We start from the raw sequence: 21,647 nt of genomic DNA, 5'->3' as shown, positions 1-21,647 counted from the left end.
ATTTATGGCAATAAAAAATGAATTTAAGTTATATTAATTATCAATCTAGTTAATATATTATTTATTGAGAGAAATTGGAAAACAACTTTTAAACATTCTACAGTATGGTAATATTGTTCCAAGTGCAATTGCTATTTATTTGCGGATATCAACCTGATTCACGGTGAACTTAAGCATTGTTTTCTGCCGATTCAGTCGAGGGTAAATATAGTCAAGATGTTAAAAATAACCACTTGTTCCATTTCTGAAAGTCTTCAGTATAACGACTATTCTTTTCCATTTTCTAAAGGTCATGTTCAATACTTTTCGTGTTTCAGAATTATTGCTTAACAAAAAAGATAATTGTATGCAAATTTATTTTAAAGCAGGTATTTAAAATAACGAAGATACAAGTATCAAGATTGGAAAAATGCAAAGAAAAACCTATTTATAGGAATGTGTAATTATTTAAATTCATAATAGTTGTTTAAAAAAAAAAACATAATACAAACTATTGCACATTATTATAAAAAGGTTTTCGTTTGTATTAAATTTTGTTCATACTAATAAAAGACAGAAAATGGATTTATGTACGGAAATAGGAATTTTTTTGTCAATCGCAAAAAAAATAATTTAATTTTCAAAAAATAACCCTTAGGCTGCTAAAAATTTTATTGTTAAAAACGGAAGAAAATTAAATTTTCAACAGTTTAATTTACAACAGTTTGAAAATTCAGTCAAAAATTCTATTCTATTTTCAACTGTTAAATAAGCTTTAAACTGTTAAGAATTTACCTGTTGAAAATTGAAGGAAATTAAACTTTCACCAGTTCAATACATAATAGTTTGAAAATACAATCGAAGATTTCATTCTATTTTCAACGGTTGCAAATTTAAATGTTGAAAACGAAATAAAATGGAATTTTCACCAGTTGAGCATTTAATTTTCAACTGTTGAAATTTTACTTTCTTTCGAAAAATCTAAATTTTGGAGTTTCAAAATCACCATTTTTTAAAGAATTAAATTATTTTCTAAAAAATGCCAATTTTTTCCTGGAAATTTAACTATTTTTGGTTGAAGTTTGTTATTTTTTGTTTAAAATTCGATCATTTGGTAGAAAATTCATCCTTGCAATCTGAAAATTTAACAATGTGGTTAAAAATTTAATTATATTATTGAAAATGGAAGTTTACTTCGCTCAAAATTCGATTACTCAGACAAATCTTAACCAATTGTAATAAAAAAAAGGTCCCATACAGAATTGAACTCCTTTGGATTATTTCAACAGTAAAAAAATATTAGATTTAAATGATGACATTAAATTACTTTTAAATTTAGAAAATTAAAAAACTTTGAAATATTGTCGATTGTAGCGTTGTGATTTTTTACCGTGGTAAAATAAGCAATCACCGAAAATGGTTTTTTTACCATAAAATAATATTTTGGGGGTCGTATGAGAAATTTCACATATAACACTTTTTTTAGTTCCACCAGACCTACAATTTCTGTTTCCAAATAAAAAATTTGAAATCTGTTAAAAATTCAAGCCAGAATCATATTTTTGGTTTATTTCATCACGTTACCCCATTTTGGGAGACTTAAATTTTGAAGACCGATAACCTTTCATTTTCCCCAACGTAAAAAGGACTTTTGAGGTGTTTTGGAAAGCTCTCAATCTCCACTATATAAATATACAAACAAAAAAATGTAACGCTGTGCCTCTAAGTTCGCATTTGTTGGAAATCCCTCTTTATTTTAAAATGTCCCCCTTTTTTTGTAAAAACTCTTCGTGAACTTGTAACGTGCAACCAATCAGGCTAACTGACCGCGAGTAAACTGAGTCTCTATTCGAAAATTATTCTTAGGTAACGGTACTTTGTAATAGGCGTCGCGACGCCTCTTGTGACTGGAGAACCAAAAGCATCCCGCATGCGTCGCGGCGCCTTGCAAGAATAACCAAAGCGAGTTTTTGCCCCTCAATACGTTTCGAACCGCGAACCGCTGCTGTTTGGCTTGATTTGTGCCGCGCCATTTATTATTTTTTTGATCAAATTACACTCGTTTCAAAATATTTTCCAACGATAATTTATTCAACGGATCGAGAAAAATAGAAAAAATTAATCAAGGAAGCATTTGTACCGAAGCTGTGATAAGAGGATTTTATACCGGACACCTACACGTTTTTGCAAGCTCGTACTTATAGGTACTCCTTATAAAGTTAGATCCATCTTTAGATAGAATCTGATTGAATCATCTCAGCGGTGTGTAATTATATTCCTTTCTATTTTTGCCATCCAGTTTCCAGACGGATTTTTGATTCGCAGATTCAAGTTTAATCTTTCTAATGTTGAATAATAAATTGGGCAGATTCTATTGATTCAAAAAGAACGTCCTAAATTTTCGGATCAACTGGCCAATCTCATGAAAAATATTTCACGATTTATCTTGAATGTCGGGGCGAGACACTTCGATTTAAAAAAATCCCGAGAAAAAAACTTTTTTTAATTAAAAAAACAACAACAGAATATCCATGTTATAAAGTGTGAAGCTGACTTACAAGGGATGTGCCAGGTAGTGTGTTTTTGTTCAAATTCATAATTTTCGTAAATAAGGGTCGTGACCCTAAAGTAAAATTGTGAAATTCCTTGGACACAATATTTGGCAATTTTCGAAAGAAAGACGCTCTTTTTTGCTGCCCACACTTTTACCAATTTTTTAAATACCTTTATTCTCTCATTAAAAATGTAATTCTTATGCATTACAAATTAATTAATTAATCAAAAAGATTTTTTGAGGAAAAAAAGATAATCTTGCGAAGCAGCGAGTTTTTGATTGGAAAAATAGCACTTAAATTACTTTATTTGCATAATTTAACAACAATTTTGTAGGGGATTTAATTTTTAAACAGCGAGAATCAAGCCCGCAACTTTTTGACTACAAACGCGGCACGTTACCACCTTAGCTACTACTGTATCAGTTTAAAGAAATATTTTTGTAGTCCATAGGACCAGCAAATAAAACTTTAAAGTCTATTTTTTCGAAACTAGTCAAATATTGTGTCCTAGGAACTTCACAATTTTACTTTAGGGTCATGACCTTTATTTAACAAAATTATTCATCCAACAAAATACAGTTCTTCATTTTAGTTAGACACCGTTTTTCCGTGCCCCAATTTGTTTTGCTTTACCTCCTTTTATTTTCGTTTCTGCATGATCACGTGAGGTTTCTGTCTTATACAAAATTCTGCGTGAAACGATTCGCGCAAAATCGTCAGTTGAGGAACCTTAATTCGCGTTACAGGAGGTACCTAACAACCTAGTCTCGAGTTTTCCTTATTTTTTCATTAAATACGTTAATGACCGCATCGATGATGTAAACCTTCTAAAAAAGAAATCCACCAGTGTTATCGAAATATGACATTGACATCTGCTACTTTAACGAGTGAAGGCTGGAGAGATAGAAAAAATACAATTAGAGAGATAGAGATTTTCTACTTTTAGCCTCAAGTTGTGCCTAAAGAAGTGTGATGATGTCATATGGAAAACATATTTCCGAAACAAATATCATGTTCCAAAATCAATGGACTTGCTAAGCCCTGATAAAAATGTCTTGCCCCACAACCAGTGAATTTGTGTACTTTTTTGATATTTGAATGAGTTAAAATCTATTTTTTGAAAATTTCTACTTTTAATTAATTGGAGTAATTAATATGAATATCAAAATGATAACAAAATAAAATTTAAAATAATTATAAAGTAATGATAATTGGTTAATCAATTGATTAATTCAGTGGAGGTAATCATGATGAAAGAAAGATGAAGATTTTTGGCTTAATTATCTCCTGACTTATTGCTCATCATTAGTCAATGATTGTTAGTCATGCTTTCAAGTGAAAACTTTCATTGCCTGCTCCACTGAGATGTCCCAAAGAAACATTCATACATACTTTGGTCATCTACTTTTAGCCAAGGCCTCTAGGAACGGCTTGAGTCCGGCTGGGATTCAAGCCAGACTAACCGTAGGCTACTCAGCACGCGACACGCATTTCCGAATCTAAATTCGTCCGATCTCACCAAACTCAAGTTTTTGGGTCTCACCAGACCACCGATAAAATTTACCTAAACAAACCGCAAAACAATAAACTTTTAGATATACTTGTAACGATTGACATTTTTCCAGAGGCATCATTCTTTAGATGTACAGACGGACTTTGCATGTGAAAACCCTCCACGATCATATAGGGGATGATTTTTTCTTAAGAATGATCAATGCTTCTTGCTTCTTGTCAGAAACAATATGGCCAGTTTCAGTTTTTTCATTCTTCTCAAATGTTTTTGGTAAATTAGTTATTTATTTATGAGACTTTAAGGTGGGTCGAAAATAGAAAGGTCTTTGGATCGAAATGAAACAATATGCAACGGTTTTATTTTAGGATAAGATTCACTGCAATTTATTATTTTATTTTTTATTTGTAAACATAAGGAACATTAATGTTTACAAACGTAATAACAATATGTGCTCTTTAAAAGTTGTTAAACCAGAAAACTTACAACTTTTATGTTATTAAGGAAAAATAATTGTTTAACAACAGTTTTTGTAATTTATTTTTTCGTTAGTGCTGCTCTTAAATAATTTTAAAAAAATGGTTGGATTGTAATCAATCATGGCTTATTTTTCGGAGTAAATAATCTTGAAACACAGTTACTTGTTTTAAAAAAAATTCTTCTAAAGTGATCTTTTCAACAATATTACCCATAAAAAAATGTACTTTTGAAACTAGACAAGATTGTGATCAAATTCAATGACAAAAACATTGTAAAATAAAAGTTTTTCATTAATGTCAACATTTTTTTATTAAGAAACATGCTGTTTAAATACTATCATCAGTAATATTATTTTGATTCTTAAAATCATAGAAAATCTATTTTTCGAGGGATCTGATTTTGGGCTCGAGATTAACAATTACAGAGATTAACAATTACGAGATTAACAATTTTGTGAAGAACTTTTCTCAATATAGTTGAAAACTCAGAAACGGAAAATCCCCATTTTTTCTACCTTTGTAACCATTGCGATTGTTTATGATATTATAAAAAATGAAAAAGATTTATGGTTCTTTAAAAGAAAAACCTTATTTTTGTAAAATAATATTTGTGTATCAAAAAATAATCAATTAACACATTTTCCGAGATTGTATCAAAAATTTAATTATATGAGCCATCATTGATCAAAATCGCATTATTTAAAAAAAGTTTGTAAGAAGCTATATAACAAAAAGTATAATATAAAGTACAATTCGTTTAATAAATAACTTTATAAATGTTTATTTTCTTCAAACTGATTCATCTTTTACCTGTTAAAAAATACCATTAATCCATTGTAAAATAATTTTATTCTATTAAATACTACTTTATATTCTCTGCAAAATTAATGTAAAGTTAAATGAATCCAGTAAACTTGCTACACTCTATCTCAAAACTATTTGTATTAAACAGAATTCAGTTTAACACAACTAAGATGCTATTTCTATCACAGGAAACTATTATAGACAACTTTTCAATTTTTTAGACTTGTTGATTCACTTCGGGATAAGTCCGAAAAGGCGAACACTGACCTCAAGAACCTTGAAAGATTCGAGGAGGAAGTGGAACGGTTAAGTGCTGACCTTGAGGAACTCCGTCAGCAGATATCGACCTTCTATGTATTCAGCGCTAATCAGGAGGCTACAGAGACGGATTTGGAAGCATTGAAATCTCGAGGCGACATTCTCGTGGAATCTGCAAAGGGATTTTCAGGAAACACAAAGGCGCGGTATCAAGCTAGCCAGCAGCTGGTACCAACTGATCTAGCCCAGAAACTCACGTCTTTGGAACTACGAGCCGAAGACACCAGCCAAGCGATGGAAGAGAAACAAAGGGAGCAAAAACGAGCGAAGACGACGAGGTCAGACTATATGACCGACGTGGACGAAGTGCAGACCTGGATTCGTCAGGCTGAACTCAAAGTTCAAAACAGGTCCATCGAACCAGCTAAACTGATGGAGCACCTTCGCCAAATACAAAACGAACTGGGTCCGATATCCGACAAGCTCGAACGATTAACGAAAAATGGCCATGTCATTATCGAGAACACCAGGGATGAAAATGAAAAGGAAATGATTGGTAGCACCATTGCAAACTTGACTGATCAGTTGGGACAAGTGAAATCCTGGTTGGATGAGAAGAAACAATTAATTGGAGATACTATGGATGCCTGGCAAAGATTCCTTGCCTTACACGAATCAGTGAAAGTCTGGATTCAAGAAAAGAGGCTTTTCCTGGCCGAACCTTTGAGACTGAGCAGCCTTAGTCAAGCTAGACAAAGGCTTCACGAGTATTCGGTAGGTTCAATCTCAGACTCATCGTTTTATGTTTTATTTACATACTACTGATGAAGGTATTACATTTCGTAACGGTGATTAGTTAATAATAAAATTGTAATAAAATGTATTCCAGACTGCAGTGAAAAGCTGTAAACAAGTGAATAAGAACTTGAGCGACATGGGGAGAGAGTTGGAGAACATTGGTCAGGTGACGAGCATTGGAGATCTTCCAGAGAAACTTACAGCAGCTGAAGATGGGAAGGCTGATGTTGAAGGACAACTTCTAGAAAGGGTAAGTTAAATCATCTTTCATTTTTTTCAGGAAATTTATTGGCTCAAGTTCTCTCTGAAAGAGCTTCGCTATATTGTTCATCTTATTTCAGAATGCTCTTCTTCAAGAAACGAGCGAGGAATGGGAGCAATGTGAAAAAAAGATGAAGGACGTCAGGAATTGGATCGAAAAGGCTCAACAGAGTCTGGAATCGCCTCAGAATAAAAAGAAACCTCTAAGAGATCAACATGCGATCAGAGAAAAGATGTTGAGTGATATATCTATTCAAAAAACGAAGATCACCATGTCTGTGGAGAAGCTGCAGATCCATTTCCGATCTGGAATCGGTGGAGATAATCGAGTGAGTGAAGCAGCCGGCGAACTTTTAGAGGAATTGGATCTTGTTTTGAATACGGTGAAAGATCAAACATCTGCTTTGGAAGCTTGTCTTCAGCAAATAGATCATTACCAACAGGTGAGGACGATATCGTATACGTATAATATCAAGGAATCTAGATATTCCTATCAACATCATCTAACTTTTTACAATCATCTTTTTCAGGAGATACAACAGCTGAGGCAGTCCATCGTCCAAGTGGAACAGCAACTAAGGACTGTCTTGAGTCCTACATACCTTCCCAATGACAGAGAAAAGGCTCTGGAAGAGCAACAGGTAGGGTTATCTTTCTTTCTCTTTTATCTAATATGCACCGTGCGCTGAAGCAGCAAGAGTTGATCTCTATATAATTTAAATGATACCAACTCAAGACCACCACCAAGATCTTAATTGGCATAGAGAACTTGACACAGAACAGTTTAAATTTTTTGTCGCGAGGAGAACGACCACGTCAATTTAACCTTCTAACACCATAATAATTACTAACTGAGTAAATACCTTGTATGTCGATCACCAATCGACGATCTTCACGGCCTTACTTACACAAATCGATGGATTTTGACGAATGTTGTCCTTTGTGATATTAGTTGAACTTATAGTAGTGGAAATATGATCACGATTAGGTTAACTTTTCTTTTGTTAAATATGTTTTGTGGATTAAACTATTCATCCAAATATCATCCATTGCTTATATGCTTTGTTGGCAATTATTTTTTTCGTGAAAGAGTACCATATAGTTTACTGATTGTCATTATTTTTAGCTTATTATCGGTTTTGGTTTTAATGGAGACAGGTCAGCAGATTGAAAGACAGTGTGGTGGAGAATAATGGTGTCCTATCTGTTACTGTTACCGAACATTAATTTTCAACTAAAATTTAGTAGAGAATACGAAAAATTAAAATTTTAAATAAAACCAACTCTGAAGCTTTCTATTGTTGTTCTTCAACTCAAACTGTAGTTCTTAAGTAAAGTTAAGCAATGTAAAAGCTAGAAAGTGTTATCCAGATTAGTAGAGATCAGTTTCGAAAAAAACAACAGTTAAAAATCTTAGCGGAGAACCACAAAATTGCCAAATCAGAAGTGGTTGACCACAATAGTGGAATACACTCGCTGTTTTCCGTGCTTTATTCCCACAAGTGCACATTTCGTTGTAATTTCCCACTACTAAATATGTATCGAGAACCACCAGTTATGAGGAACATCAATACTGAATCAGAGTACTTTTAAATTTAAGCTAATGAATAACTTCACTAGTAGAAAACCATACTGCTTTTCATTCACTTGAACGATCTCCTCAAAAACCAAATTTCCTTATCCTATTCCATATACTAACATCTCCTCGAAAAAAATCCTTCTGATTATCTTCTTGGGATTATTATGTTGCTGTCGTATCATGGTGGTATATCACTCGCAGGTTGTTGGTTGGTATCTTGATCTTAACGTTTCCGTTTTGCCTTACTGTTCTTACCTCTTACACCTAGTTTTTAAGAACGTTTCATTTGTGACACTACTGTTCGAGGGAGGTTACTTGATTATGCTTGTTTGTGTTAATATTGTAATTTTTATATTGTTCATCTGAATCATGTTTATCATTTCGTTAATGTAATATTAATGTAGTTTCTGATCACAAAGCACCCGGGTTGCATTGCACGCTTACAAGCACCACAAGCTTAAAAGTAACTTATAAGGTAATGGTAATTACTTCAAAGAGTGTAAAATGATTCTCGACAAATGCTGTAGTAATCAAGTGAACTCCAGTGGATAAACTTTTCGGACAGGGTGATAAAATTATAAAACTCGCAATGGCGCTGATACAACATAAAGAAGTTTTGCGTTACACATGCTATAATTATTTTTCTTTAATTTCTCGTTTTGTCGACTAGCATTTTATTTATGACTTCTGTTTGCTGCATTCTCTCCCTCCACACCGACCTACCCTGTTTTTATCTTTGCTCGTTATCGCGTTTGTCATTCTGGTCATCCTTTGTCATCCTTTTGGCCTACGGGACACGTCATGGGATCTCTTTTTCACCACTATTATATCATTTTTCTATCATTGTGGCGGATCCTTTCACCTCATCTCTCTCTTTCCATTTCTCTTTCTTCGCCTTTCTCTGTCGACGTAATCCACTATTATTTCGCGAAATTTCATAAATGATTAAACTCCATTTCTATCACGACTATTCAAACAGATTCACCGCGAGAAAATAAAGTCTCTACAGAGTAAAATTCAGTCTCGGACGGAACGTTCGAAACTCTTGGTTCAGCGAGGAACACCGGACATCGAGCCATTAGACCCGTAGCGTTAAGGAATTTCGACTTCTGGTCAACCGAATTGATCGAAAGTCGAACATTCTTTGATTAAATTTACTCTTTACCGCGAAGTGGTTGAAATGTTAAGCTGTCGATAGCCAAATATTCCATCGGTGGACGGAAACCTGTCGAAGATCGTCGATCGGGTTCGCGTTGCGTCTAAAGTCTTACTCTTACACTTGTACCATTCTATACGTATGAGATCACATATCTTGATCTGCAAGATCGCGTTTTTTGTTACTATTAATGTCTGTGTTCGAGCGCTTGTGTTATAAATAGGAAAAGTTTATCGCGTTATTCACTAAATGAAATCATATACGAATGTTGAAAATCTGTATCGAGAAAGGCACATAACTTTACGATAAATAAAGTGCATTATAAAAGTTTAATTATAATAATTTAAAATTCTTTAATTAAAAGATAGATTCCCCATGATCTGATCAGTTAAGTAAATTAGTGAAGTAAAGAAATTAAATATGCCCCAATTTTCGAAATCCATTGACATATCCTTGTTTTCTTTGGCTGCTCGATTTGTGAGCAGACCTTGCAGACAAGGATGGACAGTTGGAGGCAACGCACGAGAACACTGGTGGATAAGATTCATGCAGTGGATCCACACTATGTCCCACTCAATGAGACGGTTATCAGGGCCCCTGGTCTTGTGTCGTACGCAGACATCGCTGCGGGAAGATCACGTTCCAACTCGCGATGCAATAGCCCCTTCAGGAACCCACGCGATGAACCTCCTCCTTCTTCCCCCTTGAGTACTCAGGCCCTTCGACTGACTACAAGCAAATCAGAGGCTTTTCAAAAGGCAAAGAATGAATCTAAAATTCCCACTGAAGAACCTGCAACTCAAGAAATAGGCAAGACCCCTGCCAAATCTCCAAGAGTGAAATCTGGAAAGATTGACTCATCTGGACACATGGATTCTCGAAAGGTTGATCAAGCTCGTCGTGGTCGTTCACCAACAAGGAAGCCACCTTCTAAACCGAAGAAACAAGAAGCGAGAACAGAAACCCCTGTTCAGATAGAAATAAGTGAAACTGAAGAGTTAGAATCTGAACCTCTTGAAGAGAAGAAAATGAAAGGAAGTTTGGCACCACAAGAACATACAAGAGGTAGATCACAAAGCCCCATGTGGATTCCGGGATCCACATCCTATGCTGATATTCTTCGAGGACGAATGCAAGCAAATATGTCCAGAGCTTCCTCGGAAACAAAAGAAATGGTTGTGATGGGTAGAGTTACTGAGCTTTCTAAAGAATCTAGTCAAGCAAAATCTAGTCAAGAAACTCAAGGACCAGTATCTATTGAAGTAGTTGAAGCCACTAAAGACAATGTTCCTGATTCCATAGTACGAGTGGCTGAACAAAAGCTTTATCAAGGTGTTAGCCAAATGAGTGAGTCTAGTGATGTAGAAAAGAGGAGATGTTGTGAGAAAGAATCAATGGATTGGTCGACTGGGGCTCAAACTTCTGATTGGGCAGATGAACCTTATGAGACCCCTATAGCTTCTCAACCTCAAATTTATGATTACATGCAATCAACACCTGAATTGGTGGGATACATCAGTTCTCAGTTGGGAGCTTATCCGGTTCCTTCTTATGTGTATGCACCAGCTCATCAACAAGTGCAAGGATTAGAACCTATGATTTTAGGATCGTTTGAAGGACCCTCTGGTTATTCTGGAGATCATTATGTTACTCAGGGTAATTATTTGCCAAGTGGGGAATTGTACTCACCAGCTCAAGGTCCTGTGACTGAACACTGTATAAATCAGATGAATGAATTGATGCAACAACCTAACTTGATGCAGCCACTTGAACTTCTGCCACAACCTGAACTGATCCCACAAACTGAGCTAATTCCACATCCCGAACTGATTCAACAGCCTGAACTGATGCAGCAACATGTCTTTTTGTCAGAACCAGTTTCTGTTATTCAAGAACAACCACAACTCATAACTGAAGAACCTCATTCAGCTCTTCTAATTGTAGAGGCTCCTGATTGTGAAAAACAAGAAAATCTAGTTCCTTCAGAAAAGAAGGACTTCCAGGGTGTAAGAACTGAAACAGATCAAAAGAGAGCAGTGGTAGAAAAGCAAGAGGCAAGTGATCATTTAGAAGCTCGAGGACCATCGATGTCGTATGCAAAAATGTTATCACAGGGATTAAGTAGCCGAGTGACTCCACCACCTACTTCAAGACCTAGTGCTCCAACGTCTAAAGAGAGTTCAAGGTCACGAGAAATGACTCCTCAAGATTCTAAACTATTTCCAGATACAATTAATTTAGAAAGTTCTAGTGAAGCTCAGCATAAAAAGGAAAATGAATGGGATACTATGAAGAAACGAGATATGAGGAAGAAAACTCAAGAAGAGAAACTCAAGCCCGAGATTGAGAAAAAGTTTAAAAAAGGTGATAATGGTGTAACTTCAAAACCGGTTCCAGAAAAGTTTGATGTTCGGAAGGGTCAAAAGGGACAGGAAGTCAAAAATAAGGAAGAGAAACTAAAGAAAGCAGATGAAAAGAAAGAAGTTCAAGAAGATAATAAAAATATAAAGAAAGAGACTAAGTCTGATAGAAAGAAAGATGAAAAGAAAGAAAGGAATAAAGATGAAAAAGTAGTTGAAACAAAAACAGAAAGAAAAAAGAATGAGAGAGAAGTAGAAAAAAAAGATATAAGAAAGGAAGTATCACTAGAGAAAGATAAAGTTATCATTGACGATTTAAAGCATGAACAATCAGAAAAGAAACCTAAGCAGAAAAGGAAGAAGCTTGATAAATCTAATGAAGATGAAATAGAGAAAGCTTTAAAAGAAATTGAGAACATGGATAAGCAAAAGGTAAAATCTAAAAAAGAACAGTTGAAAGCTAAAAAAGATAAAAATGAAAAGGTAGCTAATCAAAATCCTGATTTACTTGATGAAAAATTGTTAAAATCTGGAGAAAAACCTCTTACAGACAAGGAAAAGGTTGATGATCAGGGAACAAACGTTAAAGAATATTCTATTGAACCAGTGAAAGAAGAAAGTAAGAAAATCAAAGGCGAAAAATCAGTAAATCCCCAAAATAAATCAGAAAAAAATACACTAACTCAAAAAGAAACAGTTACTACCAGAGCATCTAAAGCCAAAACAGCTTCAAGTGAGTTAATTAAACAGGAAAGCAAGAAAGTTGCTGAGACTGGGGAAAAATCTGATATTGCCACAAAAGAAGACAAAATATTAGTGCCAGAGAAAGAAACACAAATATCTGCGAAACAGGATTCTAAAGCAGATGTTAAAAAGAAAGATAAAGTAAAAGCGAACAAAACTAAAGAAAAGGTAACACCTGAAGAGGTAACAGCTGAAACTGAACGTAAAAAAAATACAATAGAGATTGAGAAATCAAAAAATTCTAAAGAGAAGGAGAAAAGAAAAGGTACAGCAGCAGCTTCTGAAAAGCAAATACGCATTAAAGGAGACACTGAGACCAACAAAGCTAAAGACGTAATATCAAAAATGTCATCTGATGATATAATATTTGACTCAGATAAATATGTAAAGGAATCTCACAAATCAGAAAATTCTAAAGAATCTGAACTTAAAGAAGAGGTTGAAACTTCAAGTGGTAAAGTTACACGGGAAATTAAAGGCAAATCAATTAAAAATACTGATTTAATGGCAGTAACAAAATTCAAAAAACCAGACACCCAATTGAGCAAGTTAGAGAATAAGAAATCTCGCAAAGATAAAAAATCTGCTAAAAATGAAGAAAGTAGAGAATCAAAAGAAATGGAACAACCTAAAAAAGTTCCCGCTGAAGAAAGAAAAACACATAAAAAGGCACCAGAAAATAGCTCATCAGAACAAAATACTGAGAAAAAAGAAGTTCCCGGATCTGCTTTTGTTGATAAATTGGAAAATCAAGTTTTATATACTGAAGTTATTGCAGATGAAATAGTTATTCCAAAATCATTAAAAGCAGATTCAGATGAAACCGTATCCATAAAAATCGAATCTAGTGAATCACAATTGCAAGGATTGGTCGAGGTATCAGTGAAAAAGGAGATCATAAAACATTCTGAAAACAAGAATCGAAAGAAAGGTTCCAAAAATGATTCGTGTGAGTTAAAGAAGCAAACAGAATCTAAGGAGGGCGAAATTCCTAAAAAGGAGCAATCATCTCAAATTGTAAAAGATGTTACTGAAGAGAAATCGAAAGATTTGACTGACGTAATGAATTTCTCTGAGAAAGCTTCGATAATCGAAAAGACTGTCACAACCATAGCGACAACAACTGGGTCAGAGGAAGTAATACCTTCTGCAGAAAAATCTATCGAGTCAATTGAAATTTTGGAGAACGCGCCTCTACCAAAAACCAAGGGTTCTATGGGAAATAAAATCATAAGTTTACGACCGGAAAATGTAGAGGCTAGTATTGTGACTACGTATGCTAGGGTAGCGTGTGATTCTGTCAATGAAAGTAAGATGAATGAAATTGTAGATCAAGCTGTGAAGATAGGCGAGGTGGCTTTGAATTCTAGCAACGTCGTTGCTCCCGCAGATTTCGTTTTAGAAATTGGCGAGGGAGACGTATTTGGTAGCGTGAAGGATAGAAGGAGGACTCATTCAGTTTCTGTCCCAAGATCTGATGAGAGCTTAAAAATGATTATAAAGGAGCGAGAGACGGAATGTAAAACTGTTTCTATTACCTCGGTGGGTACTGGAACTCAAGAATTTATTGACACAGCAAGATTAGACATCATTCCAGATAAAGCAGATTCTGAAAAAGTAGGAAATAAATTGGAAATCAAGAAAGAACCGCAACTTAAGATTGTAATGGAGGAAAAGATAAACGAGAAAACTGAGAAGATTTCGGACAAAGAAAAAAATGTTCAGTATTATGAAGAATTAATCAAGCCTTATTGGCTAGACTATCATGCATATGCTCAAGCTGAAGTTGACTTTCATAGGTATTATAAGGTACAGAAGGTCGTAGAAGACCCACGTCCTCCATCTTCCGAACCTAGATCATCGAGTATTGACAGAATTGTCCAAGAGTCAATAATGAAGACACCCGAAGTAGAATCTAGTGAAGTGAAATCAATATCAGATTTAGAAATGAGGATATCCGCATTAGCATTAGAAACCCCCAAATATTCTTTAGCTGAAATTAATGTTGCTGAATTAGAATGGGAATCAAATAAGCATAAAGAAAGGGTACAATCAGATGAGGTTAGTGACATTTCGACCGCTTCTGATCGCAAAACTGTTATAGAAAGGGATGTCAATGTAGAAGTGACAACTGAGTCACTCCATGAATCAGTAAATAAGTCAACTGAAAAACTAATGGATGATTCAGTGGATAGAACAGTGGATAAACCAAAACCTGTTCATCTAGTGTCTAATGATTCTTGGATGGACATTTTAGATGATGATTCACTAGATATGGACGATAATGGTTTTAATGATGTTGAAGGTAACAAATCTGAGTCATCTTCGAGTGAAAAAACAGCAATGGTAAAAAAAGGAAGAAAAGTTCAGAAAACTGAAATTATTGCGCAATGTAAGCTAGAAAAGGAGGAAGAATTCAAGGATTTGGTGCGTGATGAAAAGAAGTTAACTGGAGAAAAAGTAAAGCTTGAGGCAAAGGAAACTCTTAAGGAAATAGAAGAAGCCAAGGGCCAAAAACTAAATAAGAAAAATGTAACACTCGCAGAAATAAAAGCACCGAAGGAAACCTTTACTACTATCTCACATCAAAAAGATTTATCTGAAGTACAGGAACTCCCTGACCAAAAGGAAGTACTTCAGAAAAAAGAAACAGCTGAAGTACATAAAACACTTATAATACAGAAAACACCTAAAGAAACGAAGGTACATACGGAAGAGGCAACTGCTAGTCTCCTAAAAAAGGACTTGCTTAAGGAAAAAGAAGCTTTAAAGGAAAGGGATGCACATAAGGAAACGAGGACACCTAAAGGAAAGGAGGCGTCCCAAGGGAAGCATTGTACCATTCATAAAGAAAATAAAGCACCTACAGAAAAGCAGGCACCTGAATTAAAAGAAATACAAAAAGAAACAGAGAAACGTGAAGATAAAGTAGTATCTAAGGCAAAGGAGATGCAGCAAGAGAACCCCAAGAAAAAGCCAACCTCTAAAGTAAACGAAGCATCCCAAGAGAAGGAAGGACTAAAAGTAGAAGAAGCATATAAAGAAAAAGATGTACCTAAAATAAAAGAGATAGAAAAGGAAAAGGTGGCATCTGTAGAAAAGGAAGTGCTTAAAGAATTATCTAAAGAAAGAGATGTATCGCCAACTAAGGAAACTGAGCAGCTTATAAAAAAGGAAATAATCGACAGTAAAAAAGCACCTGAAAAGAAGGAATCATCTAAAAAGGAAGCACCAAAAAGCACAGATGTGCCTAAAACAACAGTCATAACAAAAGAAATAGAGGTTTCAGAAGGACAGGGAATTTTGGGAAAAACAAAGCCGCCAAAGACAAATGACAGTCTTAAAGAAAAACAACCACCTCAAGTAAAGGAGCCAATATCCTCAGGAAAAACAACCCCCTTTCATTTATCCGCAGACGATTCATGGATGGACATTTTAGGTGATTACTCCTTAGCCATAGATGATGAATTCGATGATACTACAGTTGAAGTTTCCAAAACATGTGCTGCTGCAGCTATATCTCCAGGAAACAAATCAAAGGAACAAGAAAAGGGAATAGCGGTTCCAGAAAAGAAGGTTACTACGGCAGTAGAGCAGAAAAACGATTCTAAATTTGTTGAAAAAATTAAGCAAATGGACTCTTTGGCTACAAGCGACAAAATACATAAATTAAAGGAAAGTAAAGATCTTAAGCGAGATAAAAAGGAACCAGCGAACGAAAAAAACTCTCCAGCTGTAAGTGACCAAGTATTACAAGAAACTGAAACTAAAGATATTAAACCTGTTGAAAAGGAATCAGAAGAAGGAAAGTATTTACCTAAAGATATAAGATTATCTACTGAAAAATCAACAGCTGTTCATTTAGTAGCAGATGATGCTTGGATGGATATATTAGATGATGATACGTTAGTTATAGAAGATGATGGGTTTGAAGACTCTCAAAGCAAACCATCAAAACGAACAGAAGATACGAAACCTGGGAAGAAGACCAATGAATTAAAATCACTAACGTCAAATGAAAAAATGAAGGGCAAAGAACAAAAGGAAGAGTCTAAAGCAGAATCATTTAAAGATGAAAATGTAATTAAGCCAGTAAATAAAGCAGTTGATGTATCTGCAAATTCGAAAGAGAAATATAAGGAAAGTCATGAGAAATTTGTCACTGCTGAAAAAGTAGTTTCAAAAGTTTCCAAAATTTCTCCTCAAGAAGTTGCAAGAGAACAAAATGTGCCAGCAGCCCAATTGGGAAAAGATCCAATAAAAAGATCAAAGAAGAATCAATCTAGCAAGCAAAAGATTGAAAGTGTAAGCACTGAATCAGAATTGCAAGCTTCAGAGAAACCTTTAACCGATATGACAGATTCTAGAAAACCAGAGTCTAATATCAAAAGTCTTGAGATTCTAGTTACAGAGAAACTACCCCTTGAGCCAGGGTCGAAAATTACAAAATCATCTCCTGTCTTAAGTAATGAAGAAAATTTGGAAAAGGATAGGAAGGATAAAAAAGGAAAAGAAAAGAAGCAGACTCCAAAACCTGAAATCAAAGAGTCCGGAAAGTCAGTCGAAGTAATTCAGAAAGCTGATAAAGTCATTCCTGCAAAAGAAGAAAAACCAATTGTTAGTCAGTTGAATCCAAATGCTAAATCGTGGGCATCAATTGTTGGAATCAAAGATTCCAATGAGATCCAGGGGTCTGAACAAGCTAAATCTATTACATCAGTTGTACCTCCAGTTGCAACTTCAGATATAACTTTGCAGGTAACCACAGTTGTTCGAAATGTATCTGAAAAAGCAATTGAGCCTATTATAGTAAAGCAGGAACAAGAAAAGCAACAATCACGGAAAAAGAAGAATAAGCAAGTTGATTCATTGTCAAAACAGAAACATACCATTGCTAAAACAATCTCCGAAGAATGTTCAAAAATTAATACTTCCATCTCTCATGAAGCAATTCCTAAAGAATGGAATAAATCCTATGCTGAGATTGCAGCTAAATCTGCGACTTCCTCGCCGCAACCTGAACAAGAGGAAAGAGAAATTTTAAAACCAAAGGCAATACAAGCTGATTTTAAAGAATCCCAAATAAAAGTAACCAATGTCTCTCTCCTTCCTAGAATTGATCTCAGAGCAGATGTTTCATCTGAACTTCAGAAGGATGCAGATTATGCTATAAAAGAAGATGAAAGTAAGCCGAAAGTTTTTTCGAAACCACCAATTGTTGATGAATCCTCAGTTGCTGAAACTATTCCTTCTTTTCAAATAGTAGATAATAAAACTCTTTGGGCTGATGAAGTAGAGGCCGAGGTTCAAATTGCAAGTGAACTACCAATTACTGTAACTGAAACAAAAGTAGAATATGTGCCAAAATCAGATAACAGTTCGTGGGCTGCTATTGCTGCTAAGAAAGTTAATGATGCACAAGATGCATTTGAAAAAACTGAAGTTCCTATTCCTACTCTTGTTCAACGTTCAGCACCTCAAATACAAATACACGTACAAGAGGCTCCTGAAGTAGAACTAATAGAAAACCTTGTCCCAGTAGATGATCAAGGCTTTATGGAGTTTGTGAATAGGAAGGAATTACGCTGTCGTCGATCAAGATCTCGTTCTAGGAATAGGTCACAAACACGAGATAAATCTGCAAACCATAGTTCTGAAGGTGCAGAAGATGTCAATACTAATTTAAGAACAGAAAGTCCGTCACTGAAGTCTTCAAAAAAGACTGATGAAGTAGGGTCTAAGTCGAAAAAGGTTAATTCAAAGAAGAGTAAAGGAGAAGAAAATAAAAAATATGATACTGAAGATCAGAAAAAATCGGAATTGGAGAAGCAAGAATCTAAAACAGACAAAAAAGAACCGGAAGCACAGAAACAGATAGATTCAGTTTCTGCGAAATTAGTCCAAAAATTAGCTAAAGAAGAAGATACAGATCAATCTCGTGGATGTGAGAATTCTAAAACAAAATCAAAAAGTAAAAAGAGACAGGCTGAACCAAGAGCTTCAACTCCCAAAGAAAGAGCCTTAGTTCAGGATTTAAAGAGAGAAAAGGATATACGGGATAAAGTAACTCCCATGGATGTAACTAAAGATCAGCAAGCGGGTGATAAATCAGAGATTCCAACAGTAGATGCTAAATGCGTTCACAAAAGTAAAACTGTCACAGAAAACTTAAATAAAACCGAACAAGTTACAGAGCCAATAAAAGATGGTGAAGTCGAAAAGAAAAAGAAGAAAAAACACGACAAGTCAGGTCAACAAAAAGCGGATGTCGCTTCAGCTGTTCAAATGTCAAAAACAGAAGAGAAGAATGATTCGATGAAACTAAAAACGGATTCTGTAAAAACACTTATAGATGCTCGAAAACCTCAAAATAATGGAGGTGAAAGCAAAACACAAGCTATTAATAAACAGAAGTCTTCCGATGCATGCAAGGAAGAGAAAGATACTATTTCTAAAGAGGCTGATAAGAGTGTGAAGAAAGAAGAAAAAGTAAGAGGAGACAAGCTTGAGAAAACAAAGATAGAAGCAGAAAAAGTTGAAGCTAAGGATGAAAAAGTTCAAGAAAAGGAAACATCATCTAGCAAGAAGAAACAAAAGAACAAGGGTAAGAAATTCAAAGATAATGTACAACCCTCAGAAAAGGAAGAAATAATTTCTAAAACTAATCAAAAGTCACCTACAACAGCAGAACCAGAATGTGATGAAAACGTAATTTACAAAACTGCTGTTTTGGTTACGCAAGTAGAAGTTCTAATAGATCAGACAAAACCAGTTTCTGTTTCAGATGAACCGATAAAAGCTATCATGCCTCTAAAAGAACTGGAATTGATTCAAGAAAAGGCTAAAAGTGAACCGCAAACAGAATCAGAAAAAAGCACAAATAAGAGAACTGGTCAATGTGCAAATGTTAACAATGATAAGAGTGAACGTAGAGTAAAAAAAGAAGTCACTGAAGGAAAAAAAGTGAATGGTTCTTCTGTCCACCATAAAGTGATTTCTGAATTTTCCACTCCTGATTTAAATCCAGTTTCTGAAGTAACAGCTTCAGAGGAGGCCAAGCCATCCGTTTCTGAAAAATCGGATAATATTAAAATGCCGGTTTCACAAAAATCGTCTGAAAAATCAGAGATTGGTAAATACTTTGATCCTAAAAAACCGGATATTATCAAGTCATCTCTTTCTGAAAAATCAGCTGCTATTGAGTCACTTGTTATTGAAAAATCAGATATTGCGAAATCACCTGCTTCTGAAACATCTGCTCCCGTTCCTGTAAAATTAGATACTACAAAGTCACTCGTTACAGCAAAAATCGATACTGTCAAGCCATTCGGTCCCGAAAAATCAGAGCACATTCTGTTATCTTCTTTTGATACACCGGATACTTCCAAGTCGCCTGTTTCTGTAAAATCAGATATTTCCAAGGCAACTGTTTCTGAGACATTAGAGCCTAATAAGTCACATGTGCCTATAAAATCAGATACACAAAACCAGAAAGGACCTACTGGGGATGACAATGTTCCTACTGTAGAATGTCCAACAATAACAGTTCCTTCAACAAAGGAAGAACTAGTTATCCAAATTCAGGAAGCAATTGAGGAATCACTTGACCTTGAACCCATCACCTACAACAAAAAAGAATCAATTTCAACTGAAACTTGCACCACATCAAAAACAGACTCTGTCAAACCTACTAAACCAGAAATACCAAAAATCGAAGAACCCAATCTTTTTAGCAGCCTAACTACTCAATCACCTAAAATAGAGACCGTAACTCAAGTCCAAACAATACTAAAAGATCGGGATTCACCCAAAGTTCTCGAATCAAAAAAGGTTTCATTTTCTGACTCATTCGAAATGCCTCCAAAGGCAATATCCCTACCAGCGATCCCATCAGATTCAATAGAAAAATCACCATCACCCGATGTAGTACCCAAAAGCAAGGTTCAATTTTACATCGCCGACGAAATTCTTGTAATACCCCAGCATAAAGAAAAAGATTTAGAGAAGCAGTCCAAGCTAGTCAAAATTATGCAAGAGTCCCACGCTCCGGGAACCATATGGCCCAAATTCGCTTCCCTGGATGGAGGTTTCTGGATCGATAAGAGACCCTACCATGAGGCTGAACGTGATTTGTTTGAGGCTTTGGCCTATAGATCGAAACAGTCAACTCTGATCGAAAATTTTGATCAGAATCCCCCTAAAGATGATGATTCGAACGACGGTTCCTCCGAAGGTGGAGGTGGCGGTCGAGGTTCTAATATCAAAACAGATTCTCACTTTGATGTCCCCCATACCGAACGTTTGGTCGCGGATTTGCCGGGTGGCATTTGTAGCTGGAGTGATTATAGTACCTATTTGTCCCACGAGAGCATCGACGATCAGGATGACCGAAAACTGGACCTGCTCGTCAATAGGATGACCGAGGATCTTTCGACCGATATAGAATCTTCCGAAGTAGAATTTTCCTCAGTAGAGTCTTCCAAAGTAGAATCAACCCAAGTAAAATCTTCCGAAGTAAAAACATCCACAGAAGACACTTTCAATCCTGTTATTTCAATCCCAAAATCATCTACTAATCCTGAATCCTATCCAGACTCCCAGCTCCATTTAGGTAAAGAGAGAAGCGGATCTAACCAGCAGCCGAGTTCCCTGGAATTGGAGAAAGATATGGTATCAATGAAGACCGAACTGAAAAACATCGAGAAGATCAAGGTGCGACTCATCTTGCCAGAGAGTGCTCGGTCTTGTAATAAATTACATAATACATGCTGTTCTTAACAGTTACTATAGCCATTTTATTGTTGTTCTATTGGTTGGTTGTTTTTTATCTCGCTCTTTGTCTCTGGCTCTGTTTCTATTTCTTCTCATTTCTTCCTACCTCCTGCCATTGGTGCGTTAATGCTCGCGCTAGGTGTTCTCGCTTCTACGACATTTGTTATTCACACACCTGCATGCTACATAATATTAAGTTCCGTTTTTTACCTAGTTTATTAATGGCCTACATATACAATTCACTATCGAAAATTTTGTGTTGTCCGTTCAAATTTTGTGAGTCTTTTTTATATACATGCAGCCTTACACTTACTCTTGCAAAACTAATTAAACAAATTGCCATTGCGTTTTTATTGCATATTAATAAATGTTAATGACCTTGAATTAAAGAC

At 35.3% G+C, this 21,647-nt stretch overlaps 1 protein-coding gene across 1 annotated transcript in view; it reads left to right on the top strand.

Moving 5' to 3' along the window:
* LOC117179063 (nesprin-1-like) overlaps nt 1-21,647 on the top strand; it is a 296,643-nt gene that overhangs the window by 190,675 nt on the left and 84,321 nt on the right. The window contains exons 33-37 of the mRNA XM_033370700.1: nt 5,549-6,359; nt 6,475-6,633; nt 6,725-7,087; nt 7,175-7,285; nt 9,865-21,195. Coding sequence (XP_033226591.1) covers nt 5,549-6,359; nt 6,475-6,633; nt 6,725-7,087; nt 7,175-7,285; nt 9,865-21,195 — 12,775 coding nt within the window. The remainder of the gene's footprint in view (nt 1-5,548; nt 6,360-6,474; nt 6,634-6,724; nt 7,088-7,174; nt 7,286-9,864; nt 21,196-21,647) is intronic.

This window comes from Belonocnema kinseyi, chromosome 8 (assembly GCF_010883055.1).
Source record: "Belonocnema kinseyi isolate 2016_QV_RU_SX_M_011 chromosome 8, B_treatae_v1, whole genome shotgun sequence".
In the NCBI taxonomy this organism is placed as follows: domain Eukaryota; kingdom Metazoa; phylum Arthropoda; class Insecta; order Hymenoptera; family Cynipidae; genus Belonocnema; species Belonocnema kinseyi.
Note: the sequence above shows the minus strand (reverse complement) of the source record. Positions and strands in the feature narration are given on the sequence as shown.